General features: G+C 44.1%; 1 protein-coding gene across 1 annotated transcript in view; it reads left to right on the top strand.

Moving 5' to 3' along the window:
• LOC145409368 (zwei Ig domain protein zig-8-like) overlaps positions 1 to 17567 on the top strand; it is a 66090-nt gene that overhangs the window by 15106 nt on the left and 33417 nt on the right. The window contains exon 2 of the mRNA XM_080279839.1: positions 7563 to 7640. Within this exon, the coding sequence (XP_080135965.1) occupies positions 7563 to 7640 (78 nt within the window). The remainder of the gene's footprint in view (positions 1 to 7562; positions 7641 to 17567) is intronic.

The following is a 17567-nucleotide window of genomic DNA, read 5'->3' as shown; positions in this document are numbered from 1 at the left end:
TGTTCTTAGGTTACAACTCTGACCGAGCATAAATAATTTGGCCAAGACCCTCACGGATTCCTCCCCCTCACCCCGTGGGGGAAGGCTTTTGGGTGTCTCACCCTGCCAAACACGTGGCCCTAGCTAAGACCTAGCCTTTTACAAAATGTCATGCCCATAGGGGAAAAAATATGGCTTTGTCTCCTTTCGGGGACCTTGGTTAAAAACTATGGCATTGTATAATGGCTCTGCCGGGATCCACGGGGACCACCCCAACCCCAGGATGAGGCCAAGCTCGGTGGTTCCACCCTTCCCGAAACGCGGCCGGGATGAACATCTATCAATATGCACAATATCTTATTCTTCGGTTTAAAAAATTGGCCGCGCAAAATAATTTTGAGTGAGACCCCCGGGGGACCGCTACCCCGTGGGGATGGCCCTTGGGGGTCACAACATGGTTACAACCTGTATCAAGTGAAGTTCAACCACTGTGCAGAAATTAGTGTTCCTAGGTTTCTTAAAAAATGGCCAGGCCTGACGACTTTGGGTGGTACACTCCGGAGTCACCGCCCCTGTGGGAAGCAGCCTTCGTGGCTCCACCCTGCCTGCATCCTGGCGCGGGGAAAGGACAACCATTGTGCAACATCTCGCTATCCTAACCCTCCTATCGTTGTAATCCGATGAATGAGTGAGGGAGGAAGTGACACAGTTAGGGACAAGCGCTATAGGCTATTTGGCCGCCAAAGTGGGTGCGGCAATAAAATCTATCTATCTATATACCTAGGCTGTTTCCCCCAAGGAAAGGGAGATTCCCATAAAATATGATCATCGGGCGACTGGCATGAACTTAGTGAAATCGAGGTTAGTGTACTGATGGGGCTAAAGGAGATGGCTTCTGATCTGTTCACTGCAAGATGTAGCAACACTGTAAAACTTCTGAAACACAGGACGTAGGGCTTTGAAATACTGTAGTGTGTCGTATTTCAGTAACTATTTATTACACTGTCTCAATTATATTACACGATCTGATATCAACCTTAAATATTAGTTACTTAGAATAGCCTTATACACAGAAGTACCAAGAAAAATCGCTTTTATATATATATATATATATATATATATATATATATATATATATATATATATATATATATATATATACCTATATATATTTAACAATCTATGTATCTCAGCACCAAGGCCTCCTTTTTTAATCCTGGTACTGCCAGATAATTTCATTAAGCTTAGGCTAGCCCGACAGAAGAGGTTATAATCAGGACTTTATTCATAGTCTTCCCAAACTATACAGCCAGGAGTCAGCATGAGAAACTGAAGAGGATGTCAGTACTTACACAAACCTTCCTTAATTCTAAATACTCTCCTTTCATTTTATCTTGGTCTACTATTGCCACCTCTCAATCCCGCAAGCTGGTTGTATCAGTAAACTAACACTACACGGGTATGATGCTCGTCACGAAGAAGTGCTGTGGAGAGGATGTAAAGCCTTAATCTCTTTACAGTTGTGCTACGTGAAATAAGCTCCTTAAGGACGGAAATCAGGGTTATATTAATATTTTCTCGTCTTTCCTTTCTTGCTGTTTCATTAATCTTCGTTTTTCATATTTCCTTTTTTCTTACTCTCTCGTTTTCTTCCTCTCTTTTCCATCCCTTCCCTGTCCATGCTCCATCATATCCTTGCATTCGTAATTTACTGTCTTCCATTCCTGTTTTCCACCTTCTCTCTGCCTTACATCCTTCTTTTCTTCTCTGCTCTTATTCCTAAACTCTCCAGTTCTTTCGTTCTCGCGTTTTCTTCTCCTGGATTTTTATTTGCTCTTTAGATGCCTATGTGTGTCTCCCACCTTCATTTTCTTGGACCAGTTTTTTTTTTATTCATTTCTCTTTCATGCTTTGAATTTCACCCGCATTTTCTCCGTTTTTCCCTCCATTTCTGCTTCCTTTCCTTCATTCCGCTTTCCTCTCCTTTCTCCCTCTCTTCTCTTCTCTCCCCATCTTTCCCTCTCCGTCTCTATTTTCTTCTCTAATCCTCTCGTTATCTACGTCTCTCCTCCTCACTTCACCTCTCTCTCTCTCTCTTCATTCTTTCATCTTATTCCCTCTTTATCTCCCCTCTCTCTTCTCGCATCCCTTCTATCTCTCCTTCTCTCTTCTCTCCTCCCGTCTTTCTCTCCCCTCATACCCTCTCCCTCTTCCTGTCTCTTCTCCTCTCCCGACTTTCTCTTCTCTCTTTCCATCTTTATGCACTCTCATTCCCCCTTTTCTTGATCTCCCTCCTCTCTCCCTTCATTCTCTTATCCAAGTTCCTCTTTTTATCTCTCCATTCTTTCCTCTCATTTCCCCTTTCTCTTTACTCTTTCCCTTTCTTTCCCTATCGCTTGTCTTCGCTCCTCTTTCTCTTCTTCCATTCCCCCTTTCTGTCCACTCCTCCTCCTTTCTCTCCCTGTCTGTTCTCTCCTCCTCCTCTTCTCTCCCTCCAGACAGAGGTTCCTGATATAGAGTGAGGGATCAGGGTGCGTTGGGTTGGACACAGCCTATTTCAGCGGGGTGTTGGGTAAAGTTGGTTGGACACAGCCTATTTCAGCGGGGTGTTGGGTAAAGTGGGTTGGACACAGCCTATTTCAGCGGGGTGTTGGGTAAAGTTGGTTGGACACAGCCTATTTCAGCGGGGTGTTGGGTAAAGTTGGTTGGACACAGCCTATTTCAGCGGGGTGTTGGGTAAAGTTGGTTGGACACAGCCTATTTCAGCGGGGTGTTGGGTAAAGTGGGTTGGACACAGCCTATTTCAGCGGGGTGTTGGGTGTTGGGTAAAGTCAGCGGCGTCACCTTAACCAAAGGAAGGGACCGCCATTGCCATTCCTTCAAGTCTTCAAAGAGGGAAGGCACAGATGGTACAGGTTACCCTGCTAGAGTCTTCAAAGAGGGAAGGCACAGATGGTACAGGTTACCCTGCTAGAGTCTTCAAAGAGGGAAGGCACAGATGGTACAGGTTACCCTGCTAGAGTCTTCAAAGAGGGAAGGCACAGATGGTACAGGTTACCCTGCTAGAGTCTTCAAAGAGGGAAGGCACAGATGGTACAGGTTACCCTCCTGGTCTTCATTTCATCGTGGTTACCTGCCTTGAATGTCATCACGTGGCGGTAACAGCAATAAAAACAGCTTATTCTTCTCACGTGCTGAAGAGTTACGTGTTTTGAATGGTTCGTGGATAAGGTCACTTCAGCCAAGGGGGATGATTCAGCATTATAGCGCCTTTGATAGAGCGCTGCATCTAACCTGACCAAGACCCTAACCTCCCTCAGCTCTGTTAATGGCCAGGTGTAGTCTGACTGGAAGCCTGATTTGACTAGTAACCAAGGAAACTCATTTTTACCTCATAACTAAGGCTCATTTTTCACGTAACCCGGAAATAATATTAAAGCTGTGGCCGTGCCTTTGTTCAGTCGGTAATGGAAGAGAAGCGTGTGTGTGTGTGTGTGTGTGTGTGTGTGTGTGTGTGTGTGTGTGTGTGTGTGTGTGTGTGTGTGTGTGTGTGTGTGTGTGTGTGTGTGTGTATGTGTGTGTGTTTAGCAATATGTCTATCACAATCTATCCATCTATCTAGCTACATGAAACGATTTTTTTTAGCAATCTGTATACGCCATCAAAATCGACCAGCCAGAATTACATCCCTCAGAAGTTGTGTATCTCTAGAGCCAATCTATCCTTCATGCATAGCAACTACCCTACTCAACTGCAACACACCTACCCTCAGTCCACCCCACCCTCTCCCTGTCCTGTCTGTATCCTCCTATCCCCTACCTTCTCCACCACCCCATCTTTCTCATCCTCCCCACCAGCCTTACCCACTCCTTACCCTCTCCTCCCCCACCTCACCGTCTCCCCCTCTCTTTCCTTCTCCATCCCACCCTCTCCCTCTCCTCCTAACCTCAACCCATCCTCTCCATCTTCACTCCACTATTCTCCCCTACTTCACCTCCTCTGCTCTTCCATCTTTCACACCTCAGTCCCATTCCACACCATCCATTCCCTCTCCCTCGCCTGCCTGCATACATCTCCCCATGTCTACCCCACTTTCTTATTTTCCTTCTTTCTTCCCACCCTTCCTCCTTTCATCGTTTCTCCCCACCCTATCCTCTCCCTGTCTTTTCGGCCACTTGTATCTCACCTTCTCCCTCATCCACCCCACCCTTTCCTTTTCCTCTCCCCCCCCCTCTTCTTCACCCCATTCGCTTCCTCTCTCATACCATCTCTTTTTAATTCCTTTTCTCCCCATTTGATTATTTTACCCATTTCTTTCTCTTTCTCCCCTCCCTCACTCAACCCTCCCCTTCTCGTTCACTACACCCCACCCTCTCCTTCTACACCCCCCCTACCATGCCCTTTCTCTCTCCCCCACCCAACCCCCCATCTCATGCCCATCCCATCTTTTCTCCCTCACCCCTATACAAGCTCACCCCTCACTCCTTCTCTACTTTACTTCCCACTCTCCATCTCTTGTCCTCCATCTCTCCCCCACTAGTTCGCCTTTCTCCACCTCTCCTAATTACTCCACGCCATGCTCCTCTCCACCCCACCTCACTCCATGCTCTCCTCCCTCACCCCACCCTCTCTCTCCTCCGTAACCCTTCTCCCTCTCCTCTCCTCCATTCCTCCCCTTCCTCTCCCTCCCCCTCTCCTTCTCCTTTCCCTCTCCTTTCCTCCACTCCTCCCTCCCCTCCTCCACCACCATCCAGTCATGTGGCCGGGCAGATCTTTCGGATGAAGGTCTTGTGGCAGACTTTATTCCTGAGCTGGATTTGAGAGAGAGAGAGAGAGAGAGAGAGAGAGAGAGAGAGAGAGAGAGTTAAAGTCCATACCGAGCATTTATTTAGACAAAAGGAGAAACGGACAAGCTCTTTAAATCCCACAGGCTTTTAACAACAAAACTCACTTGAGAATAGAGCTTTCACGAACTTCTCTTGACTCCTAAGAAAATAAAAGCTATGGAATGTATTTATATAATGGTCTCTCTCTCTCTCTCTCTCTCTCTCTCTCTCTCTCTCTCTCTCTCTCTCTCTCTCTCTCTCTCTTTTCCTTCATTTTTTTCTCAGGTACGTTCTTGTTTCTTCTTCTCATGATCATTCTCTCTCTCTCTCTCTCTCTCTCGTTTTTTCCTTCATTTTTTTCTCAGGTACGAGGGTGAAAGACTGACGAAGAAAGTGTATGTGAGTGAGGTGGAGGGGGGGAGAGGGAGGGGGAGGCCGAGGATGAGATGGAGGGATGGGGTGGAGAGGTATATGAGAGAGAGTGGGGTGTGAGTTGGGAGCAGGGCAGTGAAATAGCGAGGGACAGGGCGACGTGGAGACGATTTGTTTGTGGCCACCCCGAACGGGATTGAGGCGTCTGGCAATAGATAGATAGATAGACGTTCTTGCTTATTCTTCCCATGATCATTCTCTCTCTCTCTCCCTCTCTCTCTCTCACACACACACACACACACACACACACACACACACACACACACACACACACACACACACACACACACACACACACACACACCAACTCCCCTGCCATGGAAAGCTATCAGATTCACTGTTGGAATACCACTTGGGTTGGGTCCAGTATCGCTTTATCGGCAGGGGTAGCGAGGCAAGTATTCTTCTCCGTTAAGAAAGCTCCCTAACACGTTTTCCTAAGCGATTTAATATGCTTGTTACACTTTACCTTCCTCTTATGTTATATAAATCCTTCTGATGTCGCCATACTTTGCATAAATAACGTATAAAGCCCAGACATATAAAAAAAAAAATAAGTCGCTAAGGAAGAGGTGATAGGAAGCTTCCAGTACGAGAATACAGGCTTTGGTGTCGTATTCATGTCAGCTTGGGTGACTAATACTGTTGTTGCTTTAAATATAAATGAAAAGAGAATAATCAATACTACTATGCTAGTGAGCGTTGTGTGTGTGTGTGTGTGTGTGTGTGTGTGTGTGTGTGTGTGTGTGTGTGTGTGTGTGTGTGTGTGTGTGTGTGTGTGTGTGTGTGTGTGTGTGTGTGTGTGTGTGTGTGTGTGTGTGTGTGCGCGCGCGCGCGCGTGTCCACATTTAATTCCCTCGGATGTCAATGTGCCATAAATTAAAAGACGCGGAACGACGGGCTGATATGGGTGGTACAAATTACAGCTGCGTGCGGTCAGCTGCGAGCCACGAGCACTTTTTTGCCGATTTCTTGCCAGACATTGGGAACCCTCTACAAGTCATACCGCTGCGTGGAATGAACTCAAATTTCGTATGGGCATGTCCAGTCTGTCACTGCAGGGCCATGTCAAGTTTGGTGTCAGTGCGTATCTCGGGGGCCGCATGGCAGGTAATATTGTTTAACCCATCCCTTTTTTCTTTTCTTTTCTTTTCTTTTGCGTGTCTTCGAGCACGCCATGCACGTTAATTGAAAGTTTTGTATCGAGATGAACAAATGAACAAAGCTGCCGGTTGTTGTTCCTTGTAAACGCTCATGTCCCTTCCTGTGCTTCTCCATCTGGCTATGATTTAGATCACGAACGCGCTCTTTGACTGACGACCGAATGATTGTAATTTGCGTTTAAACGTTTGTTTTCTTGCGCACCATCAAAAATGCATCTAAGCTCCATTACTGTTCACTATAATACTGTCTTATTAGGAATCCCTGCTGTATTCCACAAATAAATATTTTTGTCCATTCCGCCTCACCTTCATTTTTTTTACTGTGCGAACATACATGATAAAAGTTTAAGTTGAAATCGAGGGAGAAACCAGAGTGCCCACGCTAGGACCAAGAATTTAGCGGCCCGATAACGCTTGTAATCCACTATATGCCACTACATGCAGAAACAATATTTATCCCATGCTTAACTTTGATTTGGTAGAACATATTTGACTTTGGCTCGTGTTCTTGGCGGCTCAATTCCTTAACACATCTTGCTCACCGATTTGCTTTTTGGATTAGTCTCGCAAAAATAGATTTGTACGTTATTTATGCTGAGTATACTGATATTAAATTGATTTAGGTCACGCAGAAGAGGAAGGCAAGGTGAAATAAGCAACATAAATCGCTAAGGAAGAGGTGTTAGGGAGCTTCCTTAATTGACAGGAATACGGGCCTTTGAGCCAAATAGTTAGAACTGAGGGTCGTATTCTCGGCGGTGAAGAAAGCTCCCCAAACACTTTTTCGTAAGCGACTTCTCTTGCTTTTTACACTTTACTGCCCTATTCTGTTACATAATTCCTTGAAATATTGTCATACTTTGCATAAATAAAGTATAAAAGGATATTAACCAACCCGATCCGAAAATAAATCGCTAAGGAAGAGGTGCTAGGGAACCTCCTTCCCCGACGAGAATAAGGACCTGAGACGGCAGAGCTGTGAACAATTCCCTAATTTCTGAAACGTGTGATGAAAATACAAATCTGACTTTAATGTATGGTATTGTAATCTAAGAAGCAGGTGTGAATACAGGTGTTCCATAAATAATCGTTCAAAATAAGGAACTCTTTTACTCCTTCGCCCATTTCCACTTTTCATAATACGGTCATTTTGCTTCGACAGGTGACGTGGCTGAGACGAAGGGACCTGCACATTCTCACGACGGGATATCATACGTACTCCGCTGATGACAGATTTCAGGTGGGTCTCTCTCTCTCTCTCTCTCTCTCTCTCTCTCTCTCTCTCTCTCTGCACTTTCCTTTAACACTGTAACTGCAAACTACAAAACTTTACATTTAATCTCGGCTAACCAGAAATATTACAGTTTACTAAATCAACTTTTTTTTTTAATATAAGGAACTTCGTATTTTATTTCTGCCTGTGACGGACTAATTCATTCATCTCACACACTCTCACGGCAGCCAAGGACTATAAAGGTATCGCCAAATGTCAAAGAAAGATGAAGCTTATATCCCTAATGTTCTCCACTCTTAATTCTCCCGGCGATATAAATTACTTCACACTCGATCAGTATCATCATTTATTCATGTCATTTGATACTTTGTTTACCCTGCTGAAGGAAATGCTTGTAGTATATCGCAGCGGCCGGTTCACACATGCCTGATATGGGCAGACACGTTTACCACAGTCCAAAAGTGCAAGACATGTTTGAAACGGATCTACAGTGTGTAATGAGAGGTAGGGCCCAGGATCATCACTTACTATAAATGGAGAACTGGCCAACTCCTACCCGTGCTACAGGTAGGGGATTTTTTTTTCTTTATTAATGCAAGAAAGAAGGAACCAAGGACCAGGAGCCTGCAAAACTTCCCTCCAAGAAAAAACAAAAAATAACTGAAAGCCAAATTCAAGATCCGTTCATTTTAAGATGCCTGGACACACTGAGTTTGAGTGACTGGAGATCATAGGCAATGGAAAACAGACAGAGGGAAATAGTTCCAGAGCTGACCTGTTGCACACATGAAGGACTGGGTGTAACGGTTAACTCTTGCATTAGAGAGCTGGAAGGAAAAAGAATGAGTGTTTGTTGCTAGAGGGGTGGAGAGATGCAAGCAGATAGTTCAGAGGAGCAGTGACCATTGAAATAACGATAGAAAAGAGATAAAGATGCAACTGTGTGGCGAAGAGACAGAGGTTGAAGGGAGCCAGTAAGAGGAGGAGAGTTAATGAGAAGAAACGCCTTTGACTCCATCTTGTTGAGAAGGGCTGTGTGTGTGAAGCCTCCCCACACATGAGAGTTGTACTCTACACAGGGGCGAATAAAACCCGTGTATAAAGTCAACAACTGTGCAGGGGTAAAGAAGGTAAGGAGTCGGTATAGCACACCTAATCTCTTGGAAGCAGATTTTACAAGAGAGTTAATATGATCTTTCCAAGATAAATCCCGAGAGAATGAAACCCCAAGTATGTTTTAAAAGGATTCATTAATGAGCTCAATACTGTTAAAAATTAGAGGATACTCCTGTGGAGGATTCTGATCGGTTGAAAGATGTAAGAACTAAGTTTTCGAGGCATTAAAAACGAAAGGGTTACTGTTATCCCAGTCAGATATATAAGCCAAGTCAGACGTTAGGTGTGAGATAGCCTCATCCCTTGTTTGCTGAAGCACCTGCTGAGATGGACGCTGCAGGAAGCACATGGAAAGATGAAGGGTGGAGTCATCACTGTAAGAGTGGATTGGGTTTTATGTGCAGCTTAGAATGTATGTGATGAGGAGCACCACTACTGATGGCTCTAGAAGAACGATGGCCGTCTACAACAGCAGGTATAGAACAAGCAGAGAGGAAGCTAGAGATGAAGGCATAGGTAGAAGGATATAAACCGAAAGAGGGCAGTTTGAAAATAAAAGATTTATGTCATACTTGATCGAAAGCCTTTGAGATGTCAAGTGCAATGGCAAACCTTTCGCCAAAGTCCCGAAGGGGGGATGACCATGATAAGTCCCGAAAGGAGGATGACCTGGAGTCTGAGAAGATCGCCATTGGAGTATCCCTGGCGGAATCCATACTGACGACCGGAACGAAGGCTGTGATAGGAAAGGTGCTTTAAAATTTTTTTTGTTACGATTAGACTCGAAAGTTTTTGAAATACAGGATGTTAAAGCTACTGGGCGATAGTTAGAGGTTGGGAATGGTCACCCTTCTTTGGGACACGCCGGCTGATTGCAAACTTCCAGCAAGAAGGAAAGGTACAAGCTGACAAACAAAGGCGAAAGAGTTTACCTATGCAGGGTGTAAGCACAGAAGCACAGTTCTTGAGGAAAACAGGAGGAACCCCATAAGGCCCATATGCCTTGTTAGTATTGAGGCCAGTGATGGTAGAAAATACATCAATTGAAGAAAGTTTAATGTCAGCCATGAGGAAGTCAGAGGGGGGAAGTGACGGAGGAACAGCACCGGAATTGTCTAAGAAGGAACTGGAGGAGAAAGTCTGAGCGAAGAGTTCCGCTTTATCAGTAGAAAAAATAGTTACAGAGCCATCAGACTGGAAAAGAGAGGAAAAGATGATTGGTAAAGTTGTTAGAAAGGTTTTTGGCAAGGTGCCAGAGGGGGCAGGGAGATTTTGAGTTGGAGAGTTCAAGGCATTTAATAAGAATGAAATTATTTTTAGCAGGGCGAAAAACAGACTTAGCATGATTCTGGGCAGAAACATAGAAGAGATGAGATTCAGGGGTTAATTGGCTCCAGTACCTTTTGTAGGCCTTCTCCTTGTTGTGGACAGCATTAGAACAGGCGTGATTAAACCAAGGTTTCTTTGCATTAATCAAAGGATATGAGAATGGAATGTATGCTTCCAAGCCTGAGAGAACAACCTCCGTAATGTGCAAGGCACACTCAGATGGCTCTCGGCCATGAAAGCAATAATCATTCCAGGGAAAATCAAAGATGTACTGCCTGAGGGTCTCCCAATTAGCAGCTCCAAAATACCACACCCGCTGCTTCTTGGGGGAGTCCACAGGCCTTACTGGAGCGACAGGACACGCTAAGGTGATAAGGCTGTGATCAGAGGAGAGATTAACAGCATAAGCAGAAGGATTAGCTGTAAGGAAGAGGTCAAGTATCTTGGAACTCTCTCCAAGGCGGTCAGGGATACGGGTAGGGTGCTGTACAAGCTGCTCTAGGTCATTAAGGATAGAAAAGAAGTTGGCTTGTTCATCAGGTGGATCAGTGAGAGGAGACGAGTGCCAATGATAGTGCTGAACATTGAAATCACCTAGGATGGAGATATGAGAGAAAGAAGAAATGAATAGGACGTGTCACATCTTAGATGGAAGATAGTCGAAGAATTTTTCATAGTCAGTAGAATTAGGGGATAAGTAAACAACGCAGATATATTTAGTCAGAGAATGACGGGATTGCCGAAGCCAGGGGGCAGAGAATTCAGAAGATTCAAGTTCAGGAACACGAAAGCAAGATATGTTGTTGCTAACATATGCACAAAAACCACCTTTGACTTTGAAATGAGTATAAAGAAAGCAGGAGGATACAGAGAAGGGTTTGCTATCAGTCGCCTCAGACAGCTGAGTCTCGGTAGGGAAGAGAAGGTGAGGTTTAGAAGAAGAGAGATGGTGTTCAACAGAAAGTTAGAAGAAAAAGAAAGGCCACGAATGTTGCAGAAATAGTGAACTGAGTTAGACGATGGTTCCAGGCATCTCGCTTGGTCGTCACAGGGAGAGGGGCGGATGGTGGTGGCTCTGATGCCCTCCCGGCTCCGAGGCTTGGTGATTGTGTGGGTGTGTGTATGCGCGCGTATAGTGAGAAGAGCACGCGGAAAGTTATATTGGCGTGACTGTGTGAATGAAAGGATCTATAAAGTAACAGACAGTCTTGACAGGTTGCAGATATGCAAGAACACAAGCGAGGACATAGTATTGCCCCAATTTTCGTTTGACATTTTTGTTTAACATAATCGGAAATTAAAATGCACAACTTTAAAGGAAGCGTTGACGTTGCGTGTCTGTGGTAATATTTTTGATGGACCCACTATTCTTCACCATTAGTAAAAAAAAACTAAAAAATAAGGTGAGTGTAGCACCATGATAAGACTACACTTGCATCCCGCCACATTTCATACTCCTACCCTGGACAATGGCTCTAAAATTATACAGGCACGTTTTGTGATGGTGCCTTCGAGAGCCACATCTTTCTGGCCTTGAATATGCAAAGAACAATAACCTAAGCAAAGTATGAAGCTCGTTAAACTCTACGCTCACAACCTGCCATATTTCACTACACTCGCCTGGCTAATACCGAGGAAGGGTTGGGAGAACAAAGCAGGTCTCGTGAAAGGGATAACGAGGAGCATGACTTCCTTATGAGAGATCTGGACACACAGAACTAACCTGCAGTTACGTAAAGGGTGTGTACTCCAGGTGCGCATCCATTTAGCTGTAAACGACTTCCTACTGATTCATCACTCCAGTTCTTTTTCGTTTTCCTTTCTAATTAACTTTCTTCTATCTTTGCAATTCTTTAGCCTCCTACTACCGTGCTTCACTCCTCCCGCTATCTGGCTTTTGCTGCCATTTTTTTTTTTCTTTTCTTCGTCTTTCCCTGTTCCTACTCCTCCCTTTATCGTTTTCTTCCTTCTTTCTCGTCTCTCCTTCCTTCTCTTCTCTCCTTCCCTTGCATGTCTCATTCCTTTTCGTTTCTCCATCCTTCTCTTCTCTCTTTCCTTTTCTTCACTTCTTCATTCTTTTCTCTCCCTTCTTCTCTTCTCAATTTCCTTCCCTTCTCTTCTCTCCCTCCTTTCCGTCCCTCCTCCTTCTCTTCTCTCCTTCCTTCTCTCCCTCCTTCTCTTCTTCTCTCCCTCCTTCCCACTCTTAGCCCACTCAAGCCCAATGCGGTAAGGATATTAACTCGCCAAGAGCATAATTTTTTCCTTCACACTTACTTTTCCCAAACACACCACAAAAGTTACCTCGAGAGAGAGAGAGAGAGAGAGAGAGAGAGAGAGAGAGAGAGAGAGAGAGAGAGAGAGAGAGAGGTGGTGGCCCGGTGGTTCAAGAGATCGTCTGTTGTCTGAAATAATGCGAGTTCCACACCACGCTTGGGCAGGGAACAGTCTGATAAAATGGGCTTTAGTGATTTTCCACATGACCCACCAACTCAAAAAACATACACACACACACACACACACACACACACACGCTAATATCAATGCATCAGTCTTAAGTGAGACGCCATAGCATGTTTGCAATACAATATGGACGGTCAGTATTCGCGCCTTAGTGGTGACATGTGAAGGTGTGTGGTACTTAGAAGGTCTGCTGGACTAAGGGGAGCAGCTGTTAAGTCTATACCCAGAGTAGAACACTTAACAATGTAAAGAAATGGAAAACTGAATACTATAATCTAACCCATTCACTTCGAAGTCTCCTTTAGTGAATAAAATCATCCAGGCATGATACAAACACGTCACAATTTTTTATGTGTCCGACCCTGGGCAAGACTTGGCAGCCTGTTCCCGAGGTCCAGTAATCCTCCTGTATGCCAAACACCTTCACATGTCACCACTTGGGAGCTAACACCCACAGTCCATACTGAATACATGCTGGGCGTGTCTCATACAGGACTGGTGTATTGGTATTAGCGGGGGCATTTTTAAGACATACCTGCATCTATCCTTCCATACAGTCCTTTACAGCCACAGCAGCAGCACAGGAGCCCAGAACCAGGTTTAGTCCAGAGCACATTAAGCGAGTGAACAGTCGCTCGTCCATGAATGGTAGTGTGAAAAATAAACCCCGAAGAACCTCTCGGACCAATTCCCTATGGACCCTATCCATTAACAGCGCCTTAACTCACTAGACCACAGCCGTCCATTTGGTTTATGGCCACCACGGAAAGCATGACTGGTCAGAGTGGAGTTACATTAGTAGTACATCAAGTGAGTGAATGATGGGCCTCCCCACCTACTCCCCCCTTACCCCCCTCCCCCCCAAAAAAAGTCTAAGAGTTTATAACATAAACTTGTGCTCTGGTTTTACGCCATCACCCCCCCCCCACACCCGCCCACCAATGCCGTTCACCTTTGGATGGGGTCATAATAGCATTTCACTACGATGACGGATTATATTTGTATATTCTGGCTACTTGGAATTCTGTATTATTATATCCTGCTGAAGCCAGACCACATATTCAGCCCACAACACACACACCCTTCAAAAAATAATGTGAATATTATCCGCCTATTACCATCCTCTCTTTAACCACGGTCGTTGAACTCCGGGCGGGGTCAATCACCAGGTTCGCACAGTTTGCTATTTTTAGGCAAGTGATGAAGCGAAGCCACACCACAACACTGGGCTATACACACGCTAATGGATGCTGCTGCTGCTGCTGGGGGAGGCTGTACCAAATGAATATTGGAAATTTGCCTCTCCTTTTTCGCTTCTGTTTATATTATTTTTCTGTAACTCAAATATGCTACAGTTTTACAACAATTACTTAACACATTACCAGCCAAGGGCCACACTCCTGTTTTAAAAGCAGGAGGGGTGCGCACCATCCACTCACTCGATGTAAGACTGCCTTCGGGTAATTATTTATATATATATATATATATATATATATATATATATATATATATATATATATATATATATATATATATATATGTGTATATATAGATATATATACTCTATATATATATATATATATATATATATATATATATATATATATATATATATATATAGGTAGGTAGGTAGATAGATAGACAGACAGATAGAGAGAGAGAGATAGATAGATATCGACAGATAGACAGACAGATATATATATAATATATATAAATACAAATATATGATAAACACATATATAAATATAAATATAGGCATACCCATAATCCATCCATCCATCATCCAGTCCTACGGTGCCCCATGAGGAGCGCAGGAACCCGGGGCTAGGCAACTTGGTCCTGACACTTAAGATGAGAGTGACCTGCCTCACACATCCCTGAGTGGCATTACGTAAGCAATAAACCTCAACCATCCCTTGGATATAAACCTTCACCGGCTCAATCAGACTGGTGCGCCGCAATTACCCACTAAACCACCAGGCGCCATAATTTGGTTATATGGTTACCACTCAGCGTAGTAAATGGTTTCCTTATGTACAGGAAACCACTCGGCTTGCCACTCAGTGTAGAGTCACCCATAGGCAGAAGGAGAGGAAAGAATGAAGGAAAGACAAAAGAGGGATTGTAAAGTCACCCATAGACAGAAGGACGAGGAAAGAATTAAGTAAAGAAAGACAGAAGAGGAAGGAAGGAAAGGAGGGAGGAGATGAAAGGGAAGACACCCTAGAGCATCACTACATCGAGTGAGTGGATGGTGAGCGCCCTTACCTACCACTTTATATATATATATATATACAACCGGAAAAAAAGGGGTAGAAACTGTCCATGTCTCCTGTTTTTCCTACAAAAAGAATTGACACTTACGACAGGGGCTCGATCTTATGTCTGTTCAAGCAACCCACCCCCATCACAGCTAACTCAAGCGTCAGTTCGGCATTCAGACTTCAGCTTTAGTTAATCCCCAAAGGGGAGGGGGATGTTGCTTCATGGAAAGTTTAGATATAAAAAACAAAGGCTTTATGCTTTTTTCTTTACAAACAACAAACCAGACCAGTAGCTTGTTTTCAATTACGGTGAGTGTACCTGAGGACAAGGAGGAGGAGGAGGAGGAGGAGGAAGGAGGAGGAGGAGAAAACGAAGAAGGGGAAGGAAGAGAAAACGAAGAAGAGAAAGGAAGAGATGAAGAGAATGAAAGAAAAAACGAAGAAGAGAAAGGAAGAGAAGAAGAAGAAGTAGAAGAGGAAGGGAGACGAGGAGGAGGAGGAGGAGGAGGAGGAGGAAGAGGAGGAGGAGACGAAGAAGGAGAAAAAGATGATGATGGTGATGGTGATGATGATGATGACGATGATGATGACGATAATGTTCATAAGATGATGATGATATCATCATCATCATATGAACATTCATCATCATCATCATGAGGAGGAGGAGGAGAAGAAGGAGAAACAAGAAATACAATATGGTTTCCGCCTTAGTGTGGAAACCATTAAAAAAAAAATTGCAGAATTATTGGGATTATTATTTGGTATTGTGGAGAGGATAGGGACTGTGAGACTGACTAAAAGAGTGTGCGAGTGTGACTGAGGTGGAAGAGAAAAAGGGGAGGGGGAGACCAGGGATGAAATGGAAGGATGGAGTGGAACGATATAATCAGAGAAGGGTGGACGTGAAGTGAGGGCCGCCGTATGGTAAAGGACAGGGCGACATGGAGGCGACTTGTTTGTGACCGCCCCTTACGAGATTAAGACGTCTGGCAATACACAGATAGATAACTGGGAGATACAGATATATGGTTCAAACAACACAATGCAGCGCAGTCTAAATGAAATTATAAGCGTGGAAAATAAGTATAACAAACCTCATCCACAGTAAATGGGAACGCAAGTGAAGAATAAGTGAGGAATCTGGCATAATGTAAGATGGATATTCAGTGTAATGTAACTGTATACAAAAAGCCTAACTCACCGTAATGCCAAAAATTCACCGTACATATATTTAGGCATACGTTTCTAGCTCTATGTAAGCTAAATCTACATTCATAAGCGTGAGAAACGTAACCCAGTGTGATATAAATCTACATTCACAGGTGTAAGAAACCCAGCTCAGTGTAAAGCCAGAAAATCAGGTAAAGTGGCGACCGGTGCTCGTTGCTTCCCCCGTATCCAATAACACTGATGGGGTGATACTGCTCTAAACGAGGCTATAATCGAGCAGGTTCAAAGGTGCTTCGGTGCCTCGGGTTCGGAGATGCTTCACTGCTAAAAGCTTCCACTACTCCTGACCTGGTTTCATGTTTGGGATATATACGAAATTATTGATCTATCACCCCCGTCGAAAGTTGAATTTTTAACCAATAAACTGAAGATTAATCCCCATACCACCTGAGATACGGTGCTTCGTTAATTTGGTGCTTAAATCTACCACCAACTGGCCTGGCTTCATGTTTGAACTCTCATGCCAAATGAGCTTATGACCAGGCCCTCCTGTTGTAGCTGAGATTTTTTTTACCCACGATTTTAACAATCAATTTTAGCCGTCGTAAATGAAATGTTCACAGGAAATTTTACCATCGATACCCTGTCGAATCTAACGTTTAGTGCTTCGCTGCTAAAAACCTCCACTTTCCCGACCTGAGATTACGACTGGGTTATAAAGCAAAAGAAATTCCAGTCATTTTCTCTCTGTCGTAGCTGATATTATTTATAGCGAGTAATGTTAACGTCCAGATAAATACTGCATATAATCTGCAAGGAAGGAAGCTCCCTAGCATCTCTCCTTAAGCCATTTTTATTTTTGGATATATATAGTTAATATCTTTCTGTACGTTATTATGCAGAATATTGCGATACTGGCAGAATTGATGTAAACAGAATAGGACAGTACGGTGTAATTTTAATAATCGCCTCCTGAAGCCTAAGAATCGTGGACAGAAATCGTGGCCATAGTCAGAACTAATGCTTTTTGTTCCTCCACAAAGCACAACAGACGTGGAAAGATTGTACAAGACGATGAATAACACTTGGCAACGAAGGATATTTTGTTTTTGCATGATAAACTAAGAGCCATGACATGATGAAATATTTTGTCCTCATCATTACTGCTTAAGCATATCTAAATTATAACTAGGAAGTTCTTGTAAGTCTGTGAATCTACGGCTCTTGTTCTTCCTGCAGAATTATATGTCCTTGTCTACGTCCCCTCTTCCCCGTTTGACGTTATCCCCTTTCATTCTTCCTTCCTTCCCCACGTGACGACCAAATCTCCTTTCCCTCCCTTGGCGTCTCTCATATCTCCCTCCACCTTGATGAACCCTCTTCACCTCCTTCACTTGACTTTTTCGTTTCGTCCTTCTACTCTTAAAGTACACCTCTCTCTCCCTCTTTTTCCTACCCCATCTTCACGACCTCCCTCCCCCCCCTCCTCTCTCTCTCTCTCTCTCTCTCTCTCTCTCTCTCTCTCTCTTTCCTCCACTTGACTTCTTCCTTTCGTCCTTCTCCCTATAGAATACGAGTACTTCGTCCTCTCCCT

The sequence above is a fragment of the Coenobita brevimanus genome, chromosome 80 (assembly GCF_032717465.1).
Source record: "Coenobita brevimanus isolate Jiangsu-jjx chromosome 80, ASM3271746v2, whole genome shotgun sequence".
Taxonomy (NCBI): domain Eukaryota; kingdom Metazoa; phylum Arthropoda; class Malacostraca; order Decapoda; family Coenobitidae; genus Coenobita; species Coenobita brevimanus.
The sequence above is the reverse complement of the archived record's forward strand: the minus strand, read 5'-3'. Positions and strand labels throughout refer to the sequence as shown.